The sequence below is a fragment of the Bos indicus x Bos taurus genome, chromosome 19 (genome assembly GCF_003369695.1).
Source record: "Bos indicus x Bos taurus breed Angus x Brahman F1 hybrid chromosome 19, Bos_hybrid_MaternalHap_v2.0, whole genome shotgun sequence".
Classification (NCBI taxonomy): domain Eukaryota; kingdom Metazoa; phylum Chordata; class Mammalia; order Artiodactyla; family Bovidae; genus Bos; species Bos indicus x Bos taurus.
In genome coordinates this window covers 11,918,972-11,946,260 of record NC_040094.1, presented here as the reverse complement: position 1 = coordinate 11,946,260, position 27,289 = coordinate 11,918,972, and the positions used below count along the sequence as shown (strand labels likewise).

At 37.2% G+C, this 27,289-nt stretch overlaps 2 protein-coding genes across 3 annotated transcripts in view; one reads left to right on the top strand and one right to left on the bottom strand.

Annotated features, from left to right (window-relative positions):
- Positions 1 to 1,573: 1,573 nt before the first annotated feature.
- Positions 1,574 to 12,315, top strand: RNFT1 (ring finger protein, transmembrane 1). Its single transcript, XM_027519045.1, has 9 exons — positions 1,574 to 1,845; positions 3,072 to 3,523; positions 3,721 to 3,797; positions 4,911 to 5,011; positions 6,520 to 6,673; positions 7,399 to 7,557; positions 8,212 to 8,277; positions 10,528 to 10,629; positions 11,434 to 12,315. Exons 2-9 carry the CDS (start codon positions 3,121 to 3,123, stop codon positions 11,566 to 11,568), a joined length of 1,197 nt encoding a protein of 398 aa, XP_027374846.1. The 5' UTR covers positions 1,574 to 1,845; positions 3,072 to 3,120; the 3' UTR covers positions 11,569 to 12,315.
- A 1,505-nt stretch (positions 12,316 to 13,820) lies between these two features.
- Positions 13,821 to 27,289, bottom strand: part of RPS6KB1 (ribosomal protein S6 kinase B1) — a 40,567-nt gene continuing 27,098 nt past the window's right edge. For both annotated transcript variants that reach the window (XM_027519043.1, XM_027519044.1), the window contains 8 exons: positions 27,137 to 27,227; positions 26,865 to 26,955; positions 26,205 to 26,312; positions 25,838 to 25,900; positions 25,564 to 25,641; positions 21,557 to 21,664; positions 18,705 to 18,817; positions 13,821 to 17,795 (listed from right to left, as the gene is read on the bottom strand). In XM_027519043.1, coding sequence (XP_027374844.1) covers positions 17,558 to 17,795; positions 18,705 to 18,817; positions 21,557 to 21,664; positions 25,564 to 25,641; positions 25,838 to 25,900; positions 26,205 to 26,312; positions 26,865 to 26,955; positions 27,137 to 27,227 — 890 coding nt within the window. In that variant the 3' untranslated portion in view covers positions 13,821 to 17,557. The remainder of the gene's footprint in view (positions 17,796 to 18,704; positions 18,818 to 21,556; positions 21,665 to 25,563; positions 25,642 to 25,837; positions 25,901 to 26,204; positions 26,313 to 26,864; positions 26,956 to 27,136; positions 27,228 to 27,289) is intronic.

The window sequence follows — 27,289 nt, the reverse complement described above, 5'->3', positions numbered from 1 at the left end:
AACAGAAAACAAAAACCAAAACAAACAAAAATATCTAGCAATATCTTAATTGACAATGGGAAGTAGATCTAACACCTGTTGTGGGAAGGAGGGGGAATGCCTTTTTAACCAAAAGAAATGGTTTGGTAATAAAAATAATCTGATTTAAGAATATCCTCAAAGTGGTTAATTCAGGTTAAATAGTGAGTTCAATTGTACTCTGATACACGAGGAAATAAGGTGCACACACGCCATCAAACTAACTTGGGCAAAGCTGTTGTGTAAGCTGTGTGTGTTAGTGGTTCAGTCGTGTCAGACTCTCTGCCACCCCATGGACTGCAGCCCACCAGGCTCCTCTGTCCATGGGATTTCCCAGGCAAGAATTCTGGAGTGGGTGGCCATTCCCTTTTCCAGGGAATCTTGCCTACCCAGGAATCCAACCTGGGTCTCTTCCACTGCAGGCAGATTCTTTATCCTCTGAGCCATGTTGTGAATAGTTTTAAATGGTTTTAAAGCAGAAAAGTGAAAGTGAAGTCGCTCAGTCGTGTCCGACTCTTTGCGGCCCCATGGACTGTAGCCCATCAGGCTCATCCATCCATGGATTTCTCCAGGCAAGAGTACTGGAGTGGGTTGTCATTTCCTTCTCCAGGGGATCTTCCCGACCCGGATCGAACCCGGGTCTCCCACATTGTAGACAGATCCTTTACCGTCTGAGCCACCAGGGAAGTCCCCATTTAAATCGAGACCAAATTAAAAAAAAAAAAAAGTATCACTTTTCCCACTAGATTTTCAATTCATGACATGTGCGCATATGTATGAAATTTATCCTCTAGTGAGGAAAGACTGAACAGCTCACCAGCGGCATGGAATATTTAATTTCAAGACCTATAGAAAGACCACCAAGATTTACTTGACGTCAACTTCTAGAAATTAAAGATAAAAAACTTAAGGTTCAAAGTACTATTGGTAGTTGTCGCGAATGGGGCAGATTCATAGAATACAATTAAATATCATTTATGATATATTTTGGCTCGGGAACAAGAGGCAAGGATTTTTGTGTTTCTTTTGTTTAAAGTTTTCCTTAATAAATCTTTTATTTTAGAACAGTTTTAGGTTAACAATTACCGCGAAGATAGTACAGCGTTCTCTACACCCCACTGGGTTTTTAAACTCTTAATTTCTATTGATATTTATACCACCCCGTTCTCTCCCAAACCATCCCCTACTTCTCTCTGCTCCTGATCTCCTCAGGTTTCGCCAGGGCCTCGTTCTCACAGAGCAACTTTAGGAATGTAACAAAAACCCAGTTCAGTTACAACTTCACAAGTGGGTCAGCTGAGGTGGCCGACACCAGAACGCTCCCGCCCCGTCCCGCCCTCTCAGGGGCGCGCCGACCCTCGCCAACGTGGCTCTTCCCCCTCACGCGTCGCCGGACGCGAGCCAAGCGACCAAAGGGCAGGGCAGCCTCCAGAGGCAGGGAGAGCCGGGGCGGGACTAGGTCCGCCCCCAACTGCAGGCTCCTCCCTCGAGGGCAGGTTCTGGAGGCCCCAAACAGACGCACGTACGCTGATTGTTTAACGCCGACGCCCGCGGCCGGTCCTCCGCCGCACGCCTCTCTTCACAGCCCACACCCACCGGCGGCCTCCGCCCCGCCCCGCCGTCGCAGCCTGGCCCTCGGCGCGTCGCGCGGGGGCGGGGCGCGCGCACGTGAGGACGTCCGGGAGCGCGCGCGCCGTCGCCGAGCTGGGCCAGAGTTGCCGGCGACGGGGTCTGAAGGTGATGGCTCTGACCGAAGGCCTCGAGACGGCGTTTCTCGCTGTTCCTGCCGTCGCTGCCTGGGCCTCGGTCCGCTCATCGTCATGAGAGGTCAGGCCTGGGGGAAGCGGGCGAAGGAGGCGAGGGGCCGCGGCGAAATGGGCTCTGGGGAGAATAACAGAGGCACTCGAAGCTCGAACGTGGGTGGAAAAGTCTATCCTGGAGATTCCGGAAGAGCCGTTTGCATTTTACTTTTCTTCCCTTTCTGTCCCCTTTCTTGCTTCATGCTTGAAGGAAAGTGGGAAGGTTCTCGGGTTTTATTTATGGAAAAAGACGCTGAAACTGACCCATCCGGCGTCGGTGTATCCAGAGATTGGAGGAAGTAAATGGCAGTCGTGGCGTTGGAGCATCGGTGAAAGCCTTTGGTGAAGAGCACTAAAAACCAAACCGCCCAACAGTCACTGAAAAAAAATTGTTTTTCAGACCTAGAAATGAAATAGAATGACACAAAACTTGCCCTGACGTTAACCCCAGCTTCCTCCTACGGAAACGGCAGAAAAGCTCTGCTTTTCAACTGGATTCTGATGGCCACCCACACTCGTCATTTAGGGATCTTTGGATGCCGATGTTTTCTTGCCGGATTTCCCACCCCTCCAGAGTCGCATTTTTAATGTGCAGACTACGTAATTATCCTTATTCAGAATAGTCGTTTAGCAATTACACGGTGACTCCCAAAGTCTTAAAAGATATTTTTGAGGGTGGCAGGGAAGGATAATATTTCTTGGTGTTAATTATTATTGGAAACTTATTAGCTTCGGGAAAGCTGTTTCAGCATAAAAGGAAATTTGTAGGTCACCTAAATGAAATGTTTATTATTAGTATCAGTTACGCATGATGTTGCTTAATACGGAGTTAAGATTTGATGTTTTCTTCTTAGCCTTTGTAGGCATTAAAAAAACAGATTCACTCTTCTAGTTGAGCCGAGTAAATGCACTGGGTGTTCTAGTATGAATGAGTACTATTAGTACTGTCAACATCTGCTGGGCACCCATACTTTGAGTATTTTGCCAGTTCCTTCTGTCAGAGAACTGGAGGCATCTGAAGGGCAACTTTTTCCGTGGCAGATGTTCCCTGAAAGATAGTTTGCACAGGGTAGCAGCGCCTTCGCGTCAGTGGGGAAGAAGGAGTCGTCTAGTGAGGAGTGCTAGATAACCTGAAAATAACTCATCTGCTGTGATTACCAGCCTCTCCTTTAGCGAATAACCAATTCCTAGTGAGCCACATATTGCCTGTACTTAACCGTTCACTTAGAATAGTTTCTGCTCTTTGATTTTTAGGAGACAGAGCCGTGAAGCAAAGAAATCACAGAACAAGTATTCAAGGGCCATGCAAGCCAACTGTAGTCAACTGCACAGCCCTTCAGGAGCTGCAGGCAGTGAGGATGCCTCAGCCTCCCAGTGTGTCCAAGCAAGACTGACAGGAGAAGCTTCCTGTCTTTATTCTGGAGATGTTCATATCCCGATAAGCTCCCTACCTAAAGAATGTGCTGAAAATCCAAGCTCCAGAAATACAAGGTCAGGTGTCCACAGCTGTACCCACGGATGTACCCATAGTCGCTTACGGAGTCACACCCACAATGAAGCCAGGCAACCTGATGATAGCGACATGGAGTATGGAGATCATGGTAGCAGCTCCTTCTCAGAATTCCGGTATCTCTTCAAGTGGTTGCAGAAGAGTCTTCCATATATTTTGATTCTGGGTGTCAAACTTGTTATGCAGCATACAACAGGTAGGGTATGATAAAAGCACTGAGTTGTTTCATTGCTATATTCAGCTAATTCTCTGTCTATTGGTAACCTACTTCATGCATTTCAGTTTCTTATTTTCTGTTAGCTTTTAAAATTGTGTATGCTTCCTTTAAAATCATGTCATTATGTTAGCTCTTTTTTTTAAAATTTCAATTAACTGGACCTTATTTTCTAACAGGAATTTCTCTTGGAATTGGGCTGCTTACAACTTTTATATATGCAAACAAAAGCATTGTAAATCAGGTTTTTCTAAGAGTAAGTACAACCAGCAACTAAAAAATCATTAAATGTTTTTCCCTGTAGAATTATATGCTCATTTTGAGAGAAATAGGAATTAAGATAGTTTATTTGATAAATTTAAATAGGTATAATGTAACATCCATATTAAATGTTGTTATCTAAATGACCTGGCATAAATGATTTGTCCTAATACTGAATTGTTTCACCGTATTTTCTTTGTATGTTGGGTTCCTGATAAAAGCTAGACAGAAGGATTAAAACCTAGACAGATCACCATATGGTCTGATTTGTCAAGTGCCTTCATGTTTTAAGTTAATTTGACTATACTAAGTAATATGACCATTATTTAAAACTTCAGCCATTGTACTCGAAGATTTAAAATACTTAAAAGTGTACATTGAACAAATGGGTATTGAATTATTTAGGTTTCTCTTATTTAAAGAAAACTAAACCCAAGAAGTTTTTTCTTAATTATAGTCACAGTCCTATTCTTGTAAATTATTGCAAAAACGGGATTAGTTTATAAAATTTCATCCTCAAGCAACTTTTAAAGGGTTATATCTGTGTAAAGAATCATATATTTTGACCTGAAAATTTGTAGTTACACCCTATCAAACCATAAAAGTTTAATTTAGGGTTTAAAACTAGTAAAACTTTTAATTAAACTAGTAATTAAAACTTAATTATAAAACAGATTAAAAACAAATTCTTACTGAATTGTAGGAGAATTTTTAAAATTATAAACCCTGATAACTTAATGCATTTTCTGCACGCCTGTTTTGTTAGGAAGGCAAATATAGGGAGCTACAGAAGTAAAGTTTTCATTTAGGTGGGTTCTTTATGTCAGTTTGTAGAAGATTTGGCTTTGAAACATAGGTAATGTTGTTACACAATGAGGAAGCTTGTATTTTAAAAATCTGTTTAAATTTGTGTTGTTTTGTTCATTAAAGCTATATAAAATAGAATGATATGTACAATTTAACAAATAATCTATATTTTTATTAAGATAAATTAATCTATTAAAACATTTTAAGTTAATAAATTAGTCATTAAAGTAAAATAGTTAAATGATATTTAAAATTCTGGCATAATTCAAAGTAATGAATTATAAAATTATTTATTTTTCAGGAAAGGTGCTCAAAGATTCAGTGTGCTTGGTTACTGGTATTCTTAGCAGGATCTTCTGTTCTTTTATATTACACCTTTCATTCTCAGTCACTTTATTACAGGTAATTAGAGGCCCAAGTGCACAATCACATATTTTTATATAATCATATATTCCATAGCACTTTGTAAAGTTTTACTTGTACATACTTACTATTGGAGTTCAATTTTTACGTATTTGTCTAGTTCCAGGTTAGTGAGCTTAAAGTGATTTATTCATGTTTTATACCCAGTGCCTTGCCTCATAGCAAGTGCTCAATAAATAACTTTTGATACTAAAATTTTTACTTATATAATCAATAGTTACTAAATACCATTAGATTGTTGTTGGTGACCTTTTTTTTGACAAAAATTGTATATATTTAAAATATAGAACATGTTTTGATATATGTATACATTGTGAAGTGATTACCACAATCAAGTTAACATATCCATCACCTCCCTTGGTTACCTTCTTGTGTGTATATGTGATGAGAACACTTGATATTTGTTTCTAGAAGAAAACTTGCTAAAGAACAGTAGTTGATCAGTTTCCAAGTCAGATGGAAGTGTTCTGAATTTTCAGCTTTAATCAGATAACTAGAAATCTGGGTTTCAGTGGTATTGGAGAGATGTGGACAAATCTGGGATATAGTTTGTAGGTGTAGCTGATACCACTCAGATTGGATTGGGTGGGTGGGTGAGGGGAAGAATCAAGGGTGATGCCTGGGTTTTTTAGTCTTAAGCAACTGGCTGGATGGTGGTGCCATTTACTAGGCTAGGAAAGACTGGGGAAGGAAGTGGTTTTGAAGGAAAATCAGTAATTTTGTTTTGAACATGTTAAGTTTGAGAGGCCATGTAGAACTGTTAAAATGATTATAGTTATTTGTCATAAGCTCAGAGTGGAGGTTAGAGCTGTAAATTTTCGTGTTATCAGCACATGGTGGATATTTTAAAAACATGGAACTTGACAAGACGAACCTGGGAAAGAAAGTATAGACCGAGAAGAAGGCCTAGGACTGGACAATGCCCACGATTAGCCAGAGGAGTAGCAGCGAAGTAGACTTAAGAAGCAATCATTAAGAACAACTAGACCATATGAGAGCAACTTGAAGAGAGTGGTGTCAGAAGTCCACGCAGAAAATATTTCAAGGAGGGAAGATGGAAAAAGTGAGCTTCAAATTTAGCAAGAGGGAGGGAGTTGATGATCTTGACAGAAGCAGTTCACTGGAAAGGAGGGATGAGAATCCTGACTGGAGTTGGTTAAGGAGAGAATGACATATATCTATCATTTGTGAATTTTTTAGATTACAGGCTAGAGGATATCCATCATGACAAGTTAGGAAGACTCTTCGTTTTCTTTGAGGAAAGATTTGAAATGAAAACATTTAAAAAGTCTGTTTAAAATAACCAAAATAATCTTTTTACATAAACTCTAGCACTTGTCAAACTCATATTTTGTACACATTATTTGGTAGCAAATTTAGAACCCCTGTCAGCACTTTTATCTTTTTATGTTGCTTTTAGTAAGTTTTGATGTTTTTATCTTTTTATGTTGCTTTTAGTAAGTTTTGTGTTTTTCTTCTCTTGGTAGCTTAATTTTTTTAAATCCTACTTTGGACTATTCAAGCTTCTGGGAAGTTCTTTGGGTTGTTGGAATTACAGACTTCATTCTGAAATTCCTCTTCATGGGCTTAAAATGCCTTATTTTATTGGTGCCTTCTTTGATCATGCCTTTTAAATCCAAGGTAAGATCTACTATGTTTTATTGGAAAGATGTTAGCAAACCATATCAGTGCTTCAGTTCAGTTCAGTCGCTCAGTCATGTCTGACTTTGCGACCCCATGAACCGCAGCACACCAGGCCTCCCTGTCCATCACCAACTCCCGGAGTCTACCTAAACCCAAGTCCATTGAGTCGGTGATGCCATCCAACCATCTCATCCATTTAGTCTTAAATGATTCTTTTTATAATTTTCCAGTTTGCTCAATAACCTAATTATTATATTATCTCAGACCTATTGAAACAAAATATGTTCCAATAAAATCAATTATACAGTACTTGCTTTGGAATAATCTAAAAGTCAGTCCCCACATCATATATGGGAAAATATTTACATTTATACTTCTGTTTTCCTCCAGGGCATTATTAATTGATAATTGATAACTGACTATATGCAGTTATTTGGTGTTTTTTCATATTCAGTTAAAACTTTAAATTTTTGTAGTCAGCAAGATATTTTATTGTACATAAAACATTTTCACTGTCACTCTAGAAATTTTTTGAAAACAAACCAGTGACTGTAACATCTGAGAACCAAGTTGAGGAGGTTACTCATAATCATTATGAATACTAATTTTATAGTTGTGTTATTGTGCCGTATATTCATGATGCTCTCAGTCCAATATGGAGTATTTGTGCTGTGTATATAAGTAGCTTCGTTGGCTCTGTTTTCTTTTTTCTTCCTTTTTAGGGTTACTGGTATATGCTTTTAGAAGAATTATGTCAGTATTACCGAACTTTTGTTCCCATACCAGTTTGGTTTCGTTACCTTATAAGCTATGGGGAGTTTGGTAATGTAACTAGATGGAGTCTTGGGATATTGCTGGCTTTACTCTACCTCATACTAAAAGTAGGTAACATAATAAATTTTGTCATTTATAGATTCATGTAATAATGTTTACAGATTTTACCTGTAACTGATTTTGTCTTTAACTGTTTTATAGTTTATCTTCATATCACTAGTTTGAAATAAATGGCAGATTCTTTACTTAGAAATGGAGAAAAGGAAATAGGTATCTTTATCTTAATCCAGTGGTTCTCAGATTTTATTGGGGGAGTAGCATGCAGTATCTAAGGGAGAGAATGAGTAGAAGAGAACATACCCACCCCCATCAGTAGCATCTATCAGGTACATAATTCTCAAACTAGTGGAGTATCTTGTCCTGTCCCCTCAACTTAGTCACTTTATGAAATTTTAAATATGTTAAGGACATGTGAACCAGGTAAAATTGCCTTGCCTTTGATTTAGTTAAGTATATATTTGTCTTGACCAGATTGTAACTCTAGGCATTCAGATGTACTTCATTTTGGTTACGAATTGGCTGAAATTGATAAGCTGAGTAAAATATCCCATAATTGGATTTTAAGTATATTTAGAATGAAATGATTAGTTGTGGTATGCAATGAGCATTGTTAATAGCAGTATTTGATATTAGCATTGATCTCTAAGTTTAACAGAGATGGCTCTTTGAATTAATGAATTAGGATTTATTTTCCCTTTCAGCTTCTGGACTTTTTTGGACACCTGAGAACTTTCAGACGGGTTTTGCGAATATTTGTTACACGACCAGTAAGTATTTTTTATCATAGGAAACTTTTTACCTTTCTTCATTATAAAATTGTTTTAGTTCGGTAGTTTTACAAATGCAGACTTACATGCTTGTTTAGAAATACTTCTAGTACTTTGGCACTTGAGGTTATGATGATAAAGGTTTTATTTCTGTGACCCGTTTGTTAATTTGTGCATTGACAACACCTAATGGTTGATGAAGTAATTGTGTATTTGAATGTGTCTCCTGCCCTTTCAGATTGCCTATTTTTAACCTTTTATAAACATTTCCCAAAAATCATATGAACTTTTGTTTCTCTTTTAATCCACAGTTAGTGGCTTTGTGTGTTTTCATTAACTCCTATTCAGCTTCTGTGAAAGTGTTTATAATTTATTGTGTACATGAAGAAAGCTTACTACCAAAAATCATGTCCCTTGGAATTTTCTTACTGGAAAAATTTCCCCAATACTGAATTCCGTATGCACAAATAAGTTCTTGACGGTATCAATAAACTTTAAAATTGAGATTCCATTGTCAGTTATAACTTTACTATACATCAGTGATTCTACTGATGTAACAAACTGCAGAGAAAGGATGTCTGTCACAGCTCAAATGATAATGGCTCATTTGCTATTTATTAGCCTCAGAGGTTCTCAGTATATAAGTGTGATCACCAGATTTCAGAGTTTGATTCTCAGTTATAGAGTCCATTAGGTACTTCAACAGTTAAGTGGTCAGGACTCAAGAGACTGACTTACAAGAATGCCAATCTAATAATATATGTTTGAAAAAAACAACAGGATTTTACCAATGAAGTGGACTAAACTAACTGGCCAGGACCCTTTCCCTAAGATAGTAACATAGTAACAAGTTTCACTGCATCCTATTCAGACTTCTTTCCTTAAAAAGATACCAATAAAACCCAGACTTTAGCTTTTGAATTTAGCTATTGAGTACATTGTACTAGGCTTCTGCTGTAGCAATTAATCTAATAGAGCTTGAAATGCCTTTGGTATTTTCTCCAGGAAGCATTAAGAGACTATCACAGTCATCAACACTCTATTTCATTCTTGAGATTCTCATGTTCCTTAATGTTGCCCCTGGAAATGGCAATCATCATCAGGGTATTTTCACCTGAAGGGAGTCTGCATTGTACCAGACAAGAGTGCTGTTTTAAAAGCTTGTCAGCATATCCATGTGCAGTGCACTCTTCTAAATGGCATTTACTGAAGGGAAATTGGCATCAAGATCATCCATCAGTATCTTATGTCTAGAATCTTTAACATCACTGATCTCAAAAATTTTTAATTTTCTATTTATATCCTTTGATTTTGTTAACTTTTGAAAGTAAGTTTAGATCATAGCCTCGGTTGCTAAGTCATGTCACACTTGGTCTGATGACTATGACTGAAACTTGGGTGTTCTTTTCCTGAGCTCCCTTTTCCACATCATTTCTACAGAAAGATGATCTCATTTATAACATTTTGTCATACCCCGTTAATGACTAAATTCTACTGAATTTGTAAGGAAGTTATAAGATCTTAACAAGATCAGAAACTTTTTTTAGGACTTCAGAAAAGGAAATTCAAAGATGTGTGTTGAGTTTTGACAGTAGAGCGCTACTCAAGTGACGTTTTGCAATTACAGTTCTTTTGTAAAATTTTATCATTCTTTGCTAGTACTAAATGCTGGGTTTTGTGATAAAGATGATAATTAAAATTATTTTTAGATTTAGTGGCAGGACACTGTTTAGTGGTCCCCCCCCAAACCTTCTTCATATTGAACTTATGTGGAAAGCTTTCAAAAATTAGATTTCTGGGTTACCTTATTGGTATATCTGGACCTATTGAATCAATCTCCAATGTGGAGCACAGAAATCTAAAGCAGTCTCTACATGAGTTACATTCAGCCAAACAAGCTCAGCATTGACTTTAAACCAGTGTCATAGGTAGTAAGTGGGCTCAATTTGGCAATACTGGGTCACATAGTACATGAATATAGATTGCATAATTCTTATATTTCACATTGCATATGAATTTCAAGCACTATCATTATTTGGGAATCCAACGAATCTAACAATCTTCCAAGATTCTGTTTATGTATAATGTAATGAGTTCACCTTGATGCAGACATGATTCTGTATACATAGATCAGGTTTGAAATGTTTATATCCTTTGGTAAAGTTTTCAAATGCCTAGTTCCTTGGAGATTTGAGAAATACAGTTATCACCTATGTATTTAAGGAACAGAACCTTATCTTTATATAATAGAGTTACGGAGTCCCTGCCAGCAAGAGACAGTGTTCAGATGTGGATGATATTTGTTCAATATGTCAAGCTGAATTTCAAAAGCCAATTCTTCTCATCTGTCAGGTAACTCTATTTTTAAGCAACCTTAATACAGCACTTCTCTGGACTTGGAAAAGTCACATTTATGTTAATTTTCAGGAAAAAATATGTATATTGTTTAGCAGAAACTAGCATTCAGGGCACATACTGTGAATTTCTTATTTGTGATTGGGGGTTTGGTAGGTTAGCTAAGTTTTGTCCCTTATGTTCTAATAGTTTTTATGTAGAAGCGTGTATGAAGGGATCGCAAACAGGATACCAAAGTGACTGGAAAACACACTATTTTTAATAACAGAATACTAGTCTTTAAGAATACCAGCATGTTACTGGATTGTATAAGGCCATTTCCTGTTATTCCTGTAACTCTCAAAGATTGTATTAAGCTGTTAGTCATTATGTTGTTGTCATCTGGTTGCAAAGTTGTGTCTGAGTCTTTTGCAACCCCGTGGACTATAGCCAGCCAGGCTCCTCTGCCTGTGGGATTTCCCAGGCAAGACAGGTGTGGGCTGCTATTTCCTTCTCCAGAGGATCTTCCCAACCAGGGATTGAGCCCTCATCTCCTGCGTTGGCAGGCAGATTCTTTACCAGGAAAGCCCCTTTTAGTCATTATCCTTGATCTTAAAGTCATCACCTAAACATAACTTGTATTTTATTAAAGGTGGTTAGGCGGATAGGACGAGTCAGAATACTTGTCTCTGCCACTAACACTCTGTGTTCTTGAATGTTATACTTTGTTGTCTTGCTTGTAAAATGAACTGTTTTTCTGCAGTGTGATGAATTTAAAGTTAAAATGTTACCAACTATAAAAAGTTCGTAATTCCCTTACAGCATATATTTTGTGAAGAGTGCATTACCTTATGGTTTAACAGAGAAAAAACATGTCCGTTGTGCAGAACTGTGATTTCGGACCATATAAACAAATGGAAAGATGGAGCCACTTCATCACACCTTCAAATATATTAAGTTTTCAACTTAATATTAAGGCCACAAAACACTAATTTTATTTGGTTACAGTGACTACTGGTAAAGACATTAGAATGGATTTTCAGGGCTGGAAGGTAAGGAAAATGTTCCCAAATGGTTTTAGAGTATTATAGTTAAGTGTGTAGTCCAGTTTATCAAAATATTAAATGAAAGATCCTATATTATATATGTAATGTTCAGCCTAATGCATATGAAACATTTATTCTATCCTTATTTGACTTATGATGGCAGTGTTAAATTGTAAATGTGTTTTCTTGTTAATGTTACCAAATGACAATTGGGTAATACAGCTACTGGTTTTAGAGGAATTCAGGTATTCTTTCCAGACACTGTTTTCAGAATAAAGAGTATTTTTCATCATATTTTAAGATACACATTACCTGAAAGTAGAATTTTATTTAGCATTGACTTTTATAATTCCCATTCTAAAAATCTTAAATTTTTTCCTAAAATTTGTATTTTTAAATGAAAGCTATAAATGTTATATTTTACCTGTACAATCAGAATTTTCTAAGGAAGACTAATTTACTGAGGATGAAATATTTTAGTACTGTTATTCTCTGTAGTATGATTAGCAGTCATTGAGAATAAAAGACAAATTGCTTTTCTTTGTGGATATAATACATACAATCCTGCCCTCAGCTTTAATGTTCATGATTTTGCTTTTTGTATAGTGCCATGGACTTTCTTGAATTAACTATTAAAATAATTCACATGGATTACATACAGCTGGTTTCAATGATGATTTGAATAGTGTGACAAACAAGACCAACTCAGACTCTTAGAAAAGAATTCCCCAGGTCTTGCCTGATGGTCCAGTGGTTAAGACTCTATGCTTCCAATCCAGGTGGTGTGGGTTCAAGCCCTGGTTGGGGAACTAAGGTCCTGCATGCCACCTGGGCCAAAAAAAATTTGTTAAAAAAGAACTCCCCTTATAACTAGCTTCTCTAAAAGAGTGTTGGAACCTCATGCTTGAATCATCATTACTTGGGAGATTAAAGCTTGTACAAAGACCAACAAAACTTTGGAGAGTGGTTTGTTTGCCTACAGGTATTTGTTTCTCTCCCCTTGAAACCTCATGAGGGATTCAAGATCTGTGACAGGTCTGAAGGACTGGTTATTATCTACATCTTGATGTGAGACCTCTGCTCATTTTCTTGTTTACCATCTATCAGTTTGCACACAAGAAAAAAAGACAGTGGTAAGAAGGAGAAGTTAGGGGGTAGAGGCAGAAATTTTCAGCAGATTTACAACACTGGTAAGACAAAGACTACACCAGCATGGATTAATAAGGATAGTGAACTGTGTTACCTACTTTGAGAATCACTGCAAATATTAAAAAAAAATTAAAAAAAAAAACACCTTCCTAATTTTGTGATGAAGCCAATAGTTGTTATTTGGGTATACAGCAAGGGATGAGTTAAGAAAGACAATTTGAGATTAGAATTTGGGTGTAAAAAATACGCTAACTTCTTGGTAAAAACATAAGAGTAACATCTTACCACATGGGTTATTTCAGCCCTAACACAATACCTGATTACCCTATGGCCATATGGACAGCTTTCTTAATATGACTGAATAACAAGTCTGTGGTGGACAGTGGGGGATTTTTTGTTTTAACAAGCAAGCAAGCACTTCACTGTGAACTGAAAAGGAGGGAAATGCAGCAGGAGAGCTGTGTTGTTCACTAATAGCACTGATGAAGTAGAGGCATTTCTGTACTTTTATTCCTTCAGCTCAAAAACAGGAATTAGAACCCATTTATTCTGTGAATTCAGATCATACCCTCTGAAAGACTTAACATCAAGAGTCACTACTGTTTTATAAAAAAAAAAAGTCCCATTTGAGAACTTCTATAGAGAAACTATATTGGCAAATGTGATTCAATTACCTCATAAATAGAGATGGTTTACACAAAACGCCCATCTTACAGCAGATATATTGAGATATTAGTTAAAAACAGATTTGTCCACTAAGTTAATCTTGTGCATACACATCAAATAATGAAGTTGGCAAATACAGCTGAAAAAACTGATGCACAAGAAAGTCCTTCAGTGTTTTTATGTGAAGCTGGCTCTCACATAATTTTTCAAATGAACTTTTTTTTATTACATTCTACTACTTTGACAGAACTTGGAAATCACAGATGTTTAACACCTAAGAAGATCAGTACTAAAACTTGTTACAAATTTGTTCCTTCAGTTTCTCCACAAAAGCAATTTTTACAACTGTTATTCTTCACATATATAGTTTATTAAATATGAGAACCTGAACACATCTAGCATATAAATGGGAAAAATTATTGAAACCATTTGTGTATCTGGTAGTTATTTCTTCCTATCTTAGGGTAATAATGATAATAATAAAAAAAATCACTTTTATGTTCATTCAAATTTGCATTTAATTTCTATTTACATTCATTCAATCTGAAATCAAATACTTTAATACAGTAAACACAAGATGAAAAGCAGAAAAGGTGTTACCCTCCAAAGCACTCCTAATAAGGCAGCTGAAGAATTTATTTACTCTGATAGATGCAAAGCCAACTTGGGGTAGGGGAAAAAAAAGTTTTAAAAGAGCAAACACAGATGAACCCTTCTTTCAAATGTTACTTCAGATAATCCACTGAGATAATACTTGTGCTGTAGTGGTAAATTAAGAATCACACACGAAGAATTTTGTATCAGTCAGCCACAGACCACAGGTCATGGTGGGACAAATACTTAATGATTATTTTGTCCAGCTTGCTAGCGTCTACTCCTATGGAAAAAAGGTAGATGTTTGGACATTGATGTTTATATTTGAGGAATTAACCATTTTCAGAGCCTCAAAATCCATTCTTCATAAATTCAACATTTCTCATGAGAATAATCTTAGATCTAGCCCTTGTAAGCTAGGAACCACATGACTGAATAACCAAAATAGTTAGGTCCTATTTTAAATATAAAATCCAAGGCTTGGATGCAGTTTATTTATAATCACGTATTTCTTAAAGAATGTTGAATTTATGGAGTACCATACATGCATTCTCCCCCCCCCACACCACCCCCATTACCTTCTATCTCAAAAAATAGTATGGAAAAATTCTTGAAGGATTCAAATTAGTTAAGACCATAAAGGAGAAAAAGAAATAACACAATTTTCCTAAAAATCTGGTTCAAGTTCAATAATTAATACTTTACATTGTTAATCACAGCTGGTTTATAAATCCCAGTTTATTCTATAATGCTACAAACCTTATAAAATCAAAATTAGTAAACTTCAGTTCTCAGTGATTATATTTTAATTAAAAAACAGCATGTATAAAATAAAAAAATATCCTGTAAATAGCTGATTTTAAAGAAAATAAGTGATGAAAGAAAAACACGTAAATCTCTTTTTATACACTTACCTGGAATAATAACCCTTTCAGAAACTCAAGACTAGTATTACTGACATATATTTTAAACTATGCTTGGGTTTTTTACAAATAAATATAAGGTAAGCCATATTGCATAGGTGTGTGCTTTCTGTCTGTGACACTAAAGTGGCACTTGACAAGTTTTCACAGTCATAGTAGGGATATCCATTTATGAAACAATTTCTCAATAAACTTGGCCACAGTATAGAAAATTAATTTCACTTAATGTTTAAAGTTTGAAAAACTCTTGTTTGTATGGATGGTAGGTATGCAATTAATGCTTTTTATGCAGGAGTTTACTTACAGTGTTTGCCACTACTGCTGGCAGTACTAATAATGAAAATGGTTTACCTGTGGGGTGGTTATAGCCAGGCAATCACAATGCAAATGTTACTAGCAAATAGGACTGAGGAGGAATATTTTGGTGTAAAACTTTAACGAATTTGGTCAGGCAGTCAACACAATATTAATAGTTAGTAAACATATTTGAAACAAGTATCAGAATAGGACAAGTCATTTACAGTCTGAAATGAAGCCTGTATCTATCACCATAGTTTTTGGGTTCTGTTTTTTTTTTTTAAACATCATAAAGACCTGCACTTTTAAGTACAATTTCTGCCCTTATCATTATTGTAGCTTCTAATATACTAGTTATAGTTATAAAGTTCAGTAGACTGCTGCAATAGGGAAGAGGAGGTCTAGAGGGAGGGATTTTTTTTTTTTAAACTTTCTGTCCAAAGATGAGCTGTTACCAATTGTTTAGTGCCACAATTGAAAAGGTGTATTTCCAATCATTTTTCCTGGTTCTATTTTTGCTTAATGTCATAGGATTTCATCTTCTATCACTTGAATTGCTGTTTAAGCAAAGCTTGTCTCTTTTCTGGTTGAATTCAACATGCATAAATAATTTTATGGCTTGGATCCTATGGCTCAAAAAGGTCTGGAGAACATAGCAAGCAGCATCTATTTAAAAAAACTGTAGGGTTGCAAAATATTACAAATTGACTTTGCACACTCAGACTGAAGACATTATAAAAGACAAACAAAAAAGAGGTGATAAGACTCAACTGCAACTGCATGATCATCTATTATACCAGTATGCACTGAAATATATTTTTATAAAGCTCTGCAGATATTAAACCCTTTCACCATCTACGGTCACGGAAATGCTCTTTTAAGGCAGGAAGTATTTAAGAAAGGTAAAGTCACCTTTATTTTTATTCTTTGTGCCTGTGAATCACTTATGTAGACTTCGTTACAACTACAAAACACAGTGTCTTGTTAACATGTTTCCTAAATTAAGTCACTAAGTTTTATTCACTGTGGAAGACATTCATCAAAAGGCCATCAAATATTTTTATAAGCAAAAAATGTAGCCCCAATATAGGAGAAAAAAACATCTTTTTTCCTTTTAAAACCGTTGAGGAAGAAATATAAGGAAGGTAGACAGCAAAAACAGTAAAAAGAAGTAAAACTTAAAACCTTACCAAATTGCTGTAAAGACATTAGACACAAGAGAGTGGACCATGGCAACACCCTCTTCCCCTGGATTTCCCTCCTCTCTGCCGCCCCACGATATGCATTTTATCCTGACTTGCTTCTGTCCTTCAGCCACAGGCTGAACATGTTTGACGTCTTGAACTAAATACTGGTATAAGGTGGTGGTATTTTTCCAGTGCAATGCAGGCCCAGGATAAGGATGAAATGAAGGACATACAACTTATGCCCATTCCAAGGCTTCCAGTTAAGCTTAGCACATAACAGTACTGCAAACAGAAATGATTAAGTAGATTCTTTTTTTTTTTTCTCCTAGTATTACAGACAGGTATTGCAGCTGGGTTACTGAAAATAAACCCCAAGTCCACCCCAATCCCTCAAACGAGCCACAGCTGTGGTTAACAATGATTCATTTGCATTTTTATTTCACCAAGAGAAGAAACAGAAGTTGTCTGGCTTTCTTCACACCAACCAATAATTTCGCATTTTTAAAGTTTGGGATGTTTTCCATAATGAGCTGAATCAAAAATCTATTTGAAAAATATATATTTATATAAAAAAAAGATTCAGGTTGTTTGCACGTAAAACATCAATTGATAAGTTTTTTTTCGTCTTTGATTCCATGTTGCTGGAAAGTTTAACCAAGCTTGCATGCTAATTTGTCCTTAGTTGCAAGTATTATAGGCAAATTCATACTTTGCCTAATGGAAGGATAACCCTTCTTCGACATGATCAGGACTCAACAGTGATTCAGAAGCAACATCCTACCCTTAATACTGTCAGTTTTGAGCCATCAACATGAAAATCCTTGATAGGTTGAGACGATGTTGCTAGGAATCAATTAATTGATGTGCCTAAGAGTTCTGCAATACTATTTTCACTTAAGTTTTTTTGCACCATTGATTGATTTTTTTTTAATCCATGTTTAATTTTCCTCTGTCCAAAGTGTTCTATGTCATGACACTGACTCTTCGAGACTGTCATTTTGAGTCTTCTTGTTTTACCCTGCAGGATGCTCACACATCCCCTCCCCACCATTTTTGCCTTCAATTCGTTAAAAGCATTGTTCTGTCATAGATTCATACGCAGGTGCTCTGGTCGTTTGGAGATCATGGGAAAAGCTTGCTTTTTGTACGGTCCGGAGTTTGGCTGTCGTATTGGAAGCGGTGCTGAAGCCTCCCCGCTCATCGTCACGTCCATCTGCTCTATCCCACTTGTTTCCATGGGGTATTCCACAGGCGTCTGCGGATTTGCCGTGCTGGCTGAAGCACCTCTTCCCCAGAAATCCCCAGGAGAAAATTTGACTGGGCTTTAAGACAAGGAAGAGCTATCATTTGTCTCAAGTACTATCTCAACAAGAAACATTTCCCTTACATTTAAAGCAAGTGGGGTAATGTGATTTTTTTTCAATTAATTTCCTTTTCATATGTATTGGTACAGAGGCAGAAGTTGAGCCATCTCTCCCCTAGACTAATTGTTACTTTCCTAACTGGTCTCTTAACCTCCACACTTGCCCTCATAAAACCATCAGTGATACTTAAAAAAAACTATTTTACTCCCCTACTTAAAACAGCTTCTCATTGCATTTAAAATATTTCTCCAAACCTTTGCCATTTTCTTCCTCACTCACCACACTTCAGGCATGTTGACCTCCCTTTCATTTCCAAGAAGGCAGCCAAGCTTTTCCTCCCTGAGGACTTCTGCAGCGCTTTCTTCTACCTGTAACACCCCTGTGCCTCTCTGTTTTGTATGGCTAGCTCCTTCAGGAATAGGAGCCCCTATGTTATTTTTTGCATTCTACTAACACATTCTTTTTTTCCACAAAGCATTTGACACTACTTGTAATTACATATTTTTTGTATTTCCTTCTTTGTTTGTTTTGACTCACTGAATTGTAAGCTTCCATCAGGACAAGGACAATTCCTGTCATAATCATGTGTCTCTAGCACACAGCACAATCCCTGGTGCATAATAAATGTTGAATGGTTAAAGAAGACACTTTGCAGTGCAGCAGCTTACTTTCAGGAGGGAAGGTAAACTATATAGCATTTTCTCATTGATTAGTCACAGATGGATCACTTGCAATATAAGAAGGTAGAGATGCTGTGCTTACGCCAACCAAATAGGATGACAGATTTTCCATTTATGTAACTTGGCATAAATTTCTTAAACAATGTGCTTTCTTCTAGATTAAAAAATAATAACAAAGTCTGAATACCTGACAGGTGTTCGTGGGCTGCCAATAAATCTTCGAGGGGATCGGATTTTTGGTTCAAAGGAAAACTTTTCTTTCACGCTTTCAAGTACAGATGGAGCCACATATGTAAAACCCTGAAAGATAGTAACAGTGGACTACAGAACGTCGAGAAAATGTTTTTGCTCGGTCTCTGACACACCAAGATAATGATGTACACCTAAAATCACCAATGTGTTTACTCTCCAACCTCCTCAATCTCATTTCACACCATTACCTTCCTTCCAGCCATTTCTAGAGGCATAGACCCCAAGACAGCAGAATTCATTGAACCCCAAAGGCCAGCAAACAAAATTTCACTGTATTAAAAGAAGTAGAACAAAACAGGAAAAATACAGGCTCTACATTAAGATGGTAAATACAAAGATATATGCAGAGAGATTCTACTGTTTCTAGCCACATACATATAAGCAACTAATATTCTCATCCCCCCAACAGTTTCTCATTATTAGGCCAAAATAAAAATAGAATTCTCTAACTTGGCATATATGGTCTTTCTGGTTTTATGCCAATGATTGAATACACTTGTATTTTCCTGACAAATAAGGGCCAACACTGTGAAAACTATTAACTGTAACAGGCAATAATGCAGTTTGGTAGCCTTAGTTCTTTCTTGGACCTGGCTATTAGGTTACCAGCTATCATTTATCTTGCTGTTAATGTTCATCCCTTTAACAGTTAATCCTGTACTTATCTTCCTTTCTATTATCCTTGTGACCTACAAGTAGGCATTTGACTTATTATAAAAAGACTCAATAAGGCTTTGGGTGAAGTCCTGAAGAGTGAGGTGCAATTCTATAGAGCACATACTTTGTGACAGCTACATGTGGACCACCAAGGCCATTCCCACATATGCTCTAGTGAGCTGAAGCTTAACCAGGAGGACCAGACTCTGCCTTAATCATCTTTGAATATCCTTTAATTCTATTAGGATTTAAACTACTGGAGGGTGGGTGGGAGGGAGGGTCAATAGAGAGGGTCACACAAACACACAACACTTACGCTGATTTGCACTGTGTGACAGAAACCAACACAGTATTGTAAGGCAATTATCCTATGGAATCTAGAAAAATAGTACAGATGAACCTATTTGTAGGGAAGGAATGGAGACTCAGAGGTAGAGAATGGACTTGTGCATACAGCGGGGGAAGGAGAAGGTAGGGTGAACTGAGAAAGCAGCTGACACATACACTATCACGTGAAAACGGAGCTAGTGGGGAGCTGCTGCAGAACACAGGGAGCCCAGACTGGCCCTCTGCGAGGACACAGACGGGCGGGACGGGAGAGGGAGGGGCGGCAAAGAGGGGATTATATATGTAATTATGGCTGATTTGCATTGTTGTATGGCAGAAACCAACACAATACTGTAAAGCAATTATCTTTCAATAAAAAAAATACTGAACTGCAGTTACTACAGTCACAATCCCCAGATAAGTGGGCTGTTACTATTTTAAATTAATTTTAAAAGAAATCTTTGTGAACAGAATTCTGGTTACCACCTAAAAATGAATTGTTCTTATGTTCATTACTTGTTCAATTTAATTAAGAGAAGCTTAACAAATCGGAATGAAAGCTTAGCTCCATAACTTCTGCCACCACAACTTTGGATTTCTTTGTAGCAAGGTAAGATGTTTCTAAACTTTTTAATGGGGGAAAAAATTGTCAAACTAGCTAAAACTCTGTAACACCCAACTGAAGAAAAGGTCTGTATGTTGAATCAAAGGTATAAATTCCACATCAGTAGAAAATAAAACTCCACATCATGAGAGAAAAAAAAGAAAGCAGCAACAGCACGGAAATGAATCATGCCTACTCCCCTAAATGAGAGATTTTACTAAGGGGGATACAGTAATTTTGCAAATCATGTAGACATAATGCATTCATCTTCCTTCTTAAGTAATTAAAATGCTATAAAATTATATTTTTCATTTATATTATACTACTCTGTAATCATACATTTACAGAATTATTACTATTCAGTGTTGTTTACTCAAAAGCATGCTGTACTATGGTGATTTAAGTATTATTTTACACGATTTCTGTTCCATGCTAACTTTAGAATTGACCCTCCGCCCCAAAAGATACCACACTGTGTCACATTGTGATTTGAGAATGAAGTTAATGGCAAATCCTGTGAACTAGCAAACAAGGGAGAAAAAATTTCCAAATGATTACTTTTCCCATATTCTATTCTCCCTACAGATAGTCCAAAAAGAAATACCAAAGGATAATGACAAATGACGAGGGAAACAAATGACATGTACTTATAGTAATAAAATAAGCACTAGGCAAATAATATGCATTGATGGTCATCAGGTATAAATCTATCATTTTTGTTGATCAAAATCTAGAAGTTTTGGTTTTCTATCTGGGGAGACAAAGTATAAATCAATATAGATACTTCCTCCTTAGGGTTAATTTGCTTACAATCACACATGAAGCAATGTATTTTGGTGTCAAATATTCAAAATCAACAGATTAAAAATCCCCTACAGATAAAAATCTTCAGCAGTTTCAGGAATAAAATAGTTACTATGAGCCCTTCTCCTACTGCTATGGCTGTGTGGCTTTTAGTTAAGATGCTGAGCAAACATTTTAAGTCAGCGGCCTATTCAAAAAATGAATCATATACTCTGATTCTAATCGCTAAAATGGAATGCTGAGTTATGCAACATCAATTACTTATCAATGATAAGTCATAAGCGGATAACTTGAAAAAAACAACTCAGGTTATCTACATTCTAATTTTCTTATTGAAAAGGGCCCATCCTCATATTTAAATTTCCCATGGCTACACTGGAAAGTCTTTCACTTACCAGAAAGACCTGGTTGGCACTTTCACTGAGAGCTGAGTCATCTGGGCTGTCAACAGGTGTCTGACGTGTAAACTTGGAATCAAACTGACTCACATCCTCTTCTGATTGCTTTATAAAAAAAAAAAAACAATTAGAAAATGGTGAACAGACTGTATTGCTGCTGCTGCTAAGTCGCTTCAGTCGTGTCCGACTCTGTGCGACCCCATAGATGGCAGCCCACAAGGCTTCCCTGTCCCTGGGCTTCTCCAGGCAAGAACACTGGAGTGGGTTGCCATTTCCTTCTCCAATGCATGAAAGTAAAAAGTAACAGTGAAATTGCTCAGTCGTGTCTGACTCCTAGCGACCCATGGACTGCAGCCTACCAGGCTCCTCCGTCCATGGATTTTCCAGGCAAGAGTACTGGAGTGGGATGCCACTGCCTTCTCCGAGACTGTATTATACATAACAATCAATAGCATTACATGCATTAGAGAAGGCTCCAGATAAAGCTCTTTTCTCAGGGTTTGACTGTAATAGAAGAGTAGAACAGCCTGAGCTGGCACAGATTGAAAAATAAATACAACTATAAAGTATCAAAGGTCAAATGACATCTTTAGTTATCATTTCTATTAAAAATCTGAGAATAAATCATCCCCTCTCACAAAGCTTCGGTGTGCCTAGCCCAGTGGCTAAATCCCTTTTTAGAGACAATCTGCAAAATTGGCAAAGCTGTAAAAAACTTGAAGCAGAGTTTAAACACAAAGTACACTTATAACATGCTCTAGATAAAAGATTCTTCCCATAGCTTGTTTCATTCCTTTAAATTTCTCTAGGAGCAAGAATAATATTCTGCTCTGCCTGAGTGTATTTTCTTGTGAAGGAATATTATCACCTAAATCTGACTACGCGATCTGTTTCTTCTCTTTGGTGCAACACCAGACTCGTGGTTGTGTCAAAAGAACTCAGGAATCAGGCCTTCCCTGGTGGTCCAGTGGTTAAGACTCTGCACTTTCACTGCCCGTGGCCCAGGTTCAATCCCTGGTTAGAGAAGTAAGATTCCATATGCTGCACAGCATAGCAAAGCAAAAAAAAAAAAAAAAAGAGCTTGGGAACCAACAGGATGGAAAAGATGTCTAAAGATGAGAAAAGTTGAACAATAAAAATAACTGAAATGAATTAAAACTCAAATATGTTAAACAGCATGAATTCATAATTGTAGTAAAATCACATAATTCATTGGTCAATTTTGGAAGATGCTAGGGAACTAATTCATTATTTCACGAACTGGGAAAGAAAACTTTTATCCTGCCTTTTCTATATAAACTGTGCCTCAGGTAACCAAACAGCTAAGGTAAGAATATCTTTTCACAGGACAATTCCAGCTAATAAAGAATGAATAATGATTATTAGACTAGGACAATTTTTCAAACCCTTAACAAAATCTTGGAACTAACTAGGCTCTAGATTCTCAGCCTTAGCACTATTGACATTTTGGACCTGATGACTCTTGTGGCAGGAGGCTGTCCGGTGCGTTACAGGATGTTTAATAGCATCTCTGGCCTCTACTCGTACGTACCAGTAGCACTCCTCCCTAAGTTGTGACTGCTTGTCTCTGACATTGCCAAATCAACCCTGGCTGAGAACCACTGATACAGGCAATGATTAATGACCACTAACATCACTAAAAGAAATGTTTAAGTACACATTATACCTTCTGATCAATATATATAGCACCAAAAATTTAATCTGAATCAGATCTAAACTAAATCTGTACTATTAGTTCTCAGAAATATGAGGAACAGGTGAACATGGCTGAGGACATGTCATGGAGTTAAAATCAGCAAAATCAAAATATGAGAAACTGCACAGGACATATGGTAAAGTTTCTTTAGTAAGTCCTCAAAGGAGGAATTGAGAGCAGATACCAGGTCTATCTAGTCAAAGCTATGGTTTCTCCAGTAGTCATGTACGCGTGTGGGAGTTGGACCATAAGAAAGCTGAGTGCCAAAGAATTGATGCTTTTGAACTGTGGTGTTGGAGAAGACTCTTGGGAGTCCCTTGGAGTGCAAGGAGATCAAACTGGTCCATCCTAAAGGAAATCAGTCCTGAATATTCATTGGGAGGACTGACTGCTGAAGCTGAAATTCCTGGCTACCTGATGCGAAGAACTGTCTCATTGGAAAAGACCCTGATGCTGGGCAAGATTGAAGGCAGGAGGAAAAGAAGACAGAGGATGAGATGGTTGGATGGCATCACTGACTCAATGGACATGAGTTTGAGCAAGCTCCAGGAGTTGGTGTGGGACAGGGAAGCCTGACGTGCTACAGTCCATGGGGTCTCAAAGAGTAGGACACGACTGAGGGACTGAGCTGAACTGATCTATGGATCAGTTAAGAAACTCATCAGTTTCTTAAGACTTAAAAAAACACAGTCAACCTATACAGGTTTTGACTGAATCCTTATTGAATCAAAACAACAGGGAAAAAAAGAAACAACTAGGGAAATTGTTAGCTTTTTAGTTATTATGATAGCATGGTGGTTATGTTAATGTTTAAACAAGATGACCTGATAATTTTTCAAGCTGGGCAGTTGGTACATGAGGGTTTTACCCTGACGGTCATGTTCAAATTTTAAATTTTAAAATATATTGAAATTTTAAAGCAAGCAACCCCTGTGCTCCTAGGACCAAATAACCATCATCGTTATCCTACTCCTTTTCCTCCACTTCAAGAAACAGAAAAAGAAATTATCTTTTCTCAAATTCTTGAGATGGGAAAAAGAAAGAACTAATACACTAACTCATTCACTTATAAACATATTGTTATGGTTTGAATGGTGTCCCTCCAACATTCACATGATGAAGTTCTAACCCCAGGATCTCAGAATGTAACCTTGTTTGGAATGAAGGCCATTACAGATGTAACTAGTTAAGATAAGGTCATACTGGAGTAGTTCAGTTCAGTTCAGTCGCTCAGTCGTGTCCGACTCTTTGCGACCCCATGAATCGCAGCACGCCAGGCCTCCCTGTCCATCACCAACTCCCGGAGTTCACCCAGACTCACGTCCATCTAGTCAGTGATGCCATCCAGCCATCTCATCCTCTGTTGTCCCCTTCTCCTCCTGCCCTCAATCCCTCCCAGCAGCAGAGTCTTTTCCAATGAGTCAACTCTTTGCATGAGGTGGCCAAAGTACTGGAGTTTCAGCTTTAGCATCATTCCTTCCAAAGATCTCCTTCAGAATGGACTGGTTGGATCTCCTTGCAGTCCAAGGGACTCTCAAGAGTCTTCTCCAACACCACAGTTCAAAAGCATCAATTCTTCGGCGCTCAGCTTTCTTCACAGTCCAACTCTCACATCCATACATGACCACAGGAAAAACCATAGCCTTGACTAGATGGACCTGTGTTGGCAAAGTAATGTCTCTGCTTTTGAATATGCTATCTAATCCAATGACTGGTGTTCTTACAAAAAAACAGAAAATTTGGATGCAGATCTACACACAAGGAGAATGCCACATGAACATGAAGGAAAAGACAGGATGATGTGCCTACAAGCCAAGAAATGCCAAGGACTGCCAGCAAACCACCAAAGGCTAGCAGATAAGCATGAAACAGTCTCTCATAGCCTGTAGCAAGAACCAACCCTGACAATACCTTGATCTTGAACTTCTAGCCTCCAGAACTGCAACACAGTAAATTTCTGTTTAAGCCACCTAGTTTATGACACTTTGCTATATGAAAGCAAATTCAAAATGGGCTGAGTTAAGCAAAACAAAAACAAAGCAAGAAAACTCAAAGTCCCAATTACTTAAATGATTTTATTATTTTAAGCAACCAACTTAAAACCAGTTAATACAGTCATCAATTGCTGCTATAGTTCCTTAAAAGACTGCGCAGAATACAGATTGTGAAGAGAAGAGAGGATAGGCCAAAGGTTTTTGTATCATTAATATTTCTAACTGGTCTGAGATTTTCTTATTGTAAAAAAAGTACCAGGTCTCTCAAATTACATGCTCTCATGAATACACACCAAAAGAGGTTTGAAGGGGGGCTCCACCTTCCGAGCCAGCAGTTCTTCCCAGTTAATATGTCTGAAGAATGGATGAGCCTGGGAAAAAATGAAACAAAAAAAGCAGGAAGAAAGATTAAGGGGAACAGACTTCACTGGACTGACAAATTAACAGACTATCTGAAGTTACCAATCACAAAATAAGATATACTTCTGAGCAACTACATATAACCTTCACAAATATATAAAATTGGCATTATCTTCCCCTCAAATAACCAAACATGCCAGTCCCTACTTGAACTTCTCCAGCATCCCCAGGACCAGCTCCAAGACGAGAAGCAGCATTTCTTTTCAGCAGCTTTTAGGAAGGAAAAGAAAAACACTGATGAACTTAATCAAACTGATTATTTTTTTCTTTATAGAATTTGCAGGTCTATTTTGCCTTGAGAACATATGCTTTATTAATTACTTCCAAATATTGTCTGGGAATAAAAAGAAAAGAAAGTCTTTAAATAAACACATTTGTACTTTGGAAGCAAAAACTGTAAGCTTTTTTGTCAACATCTGTGTATGATTCTATATTCAAAATATATACTCAGTTCTGTCTATTTAAATCCTAGTAGTTGAGACTTATGCGTTGAGTGCTAATTTTAGAATCCTACCTTTTTAAGCAGATCTCTGGCTTCTTGCGTGAGGTAGGGAGGCAAATTGAGTTTACATTTGAGGATTTTGTCAATTGTTTTCTTTCTATTCTCCCCAGTGAACGGGGGCTAAGAAGAGAAGAGAGTAAGAAAACTTAGCATAGAAAGAATATCAAATTTTAAATAACAGAATTATCCATTTCCTGAATTAGTTACACAGAGATCAGAAATGTATGCTGTGATGTGGGATGACTGACCGCTAAAGAGCTGTAGTTTTTAAGCAATGGCACAGAGAAAAAGCAATGTCCTGGAAGGAACTGGTTTTCCACCATTAGCCTGGTGTGATAATGGGTGAGCCATTTGATTTTATGCTTCACTTTGTCCATCTATAAAATAAGGGCAATACTTGTTTTGCCTCTGATTCATAGGACCACAGGCCATGACATAGATCATCTAAATGAAAATACTTCAAAAAGTACAGATGAAAATACTTCTAAAAGTACAGAGGCCCATAATACCACTAATTAAGCATTGCTAGTGTTAGATTTTTTAAAAATAACTTCATTGAAAAATAATTTCATTGGTAACATTTTCCAAAAACAGACATTATCTCTTCCTGTAATGACTTTGTAACTACTCGGCACAGATCATAATACATGCAGCTTTTAACTGTGCACCTACTGCTCCAGTCAGCATGTCATACATTAATGCTCCCAAACTCCACCAATCCACAGCACGATTGTGGCCACTTCTCATCAAGATCTCAGGGGCCCTACAAAGAGAAAAATAATACACCTAAACAGTCCACTAGTTGCATATCATCTGAATTAAAATTCCTACAAGATACAGAATCAAATAGTGCAACAGAAAATTTAGCACACTTATTACTTAAACCAGGTAAAAGTTAGCTATTACCCCCAAACCAGTAATATTTCTTTCAACATGCAGCTCACATGTATTCTATTGTTCCACAAAAGGTGTGTGTGACTGTTCCGTCATGAATAGATTCTTTGCATAGTCCAAAATCTGTTAGTTTGACGTGACCTAGAAGGAAAGATTAAAGATGGTTATTCTGAGAATTCTAAGTACGTGCAGTGTTTAAATGT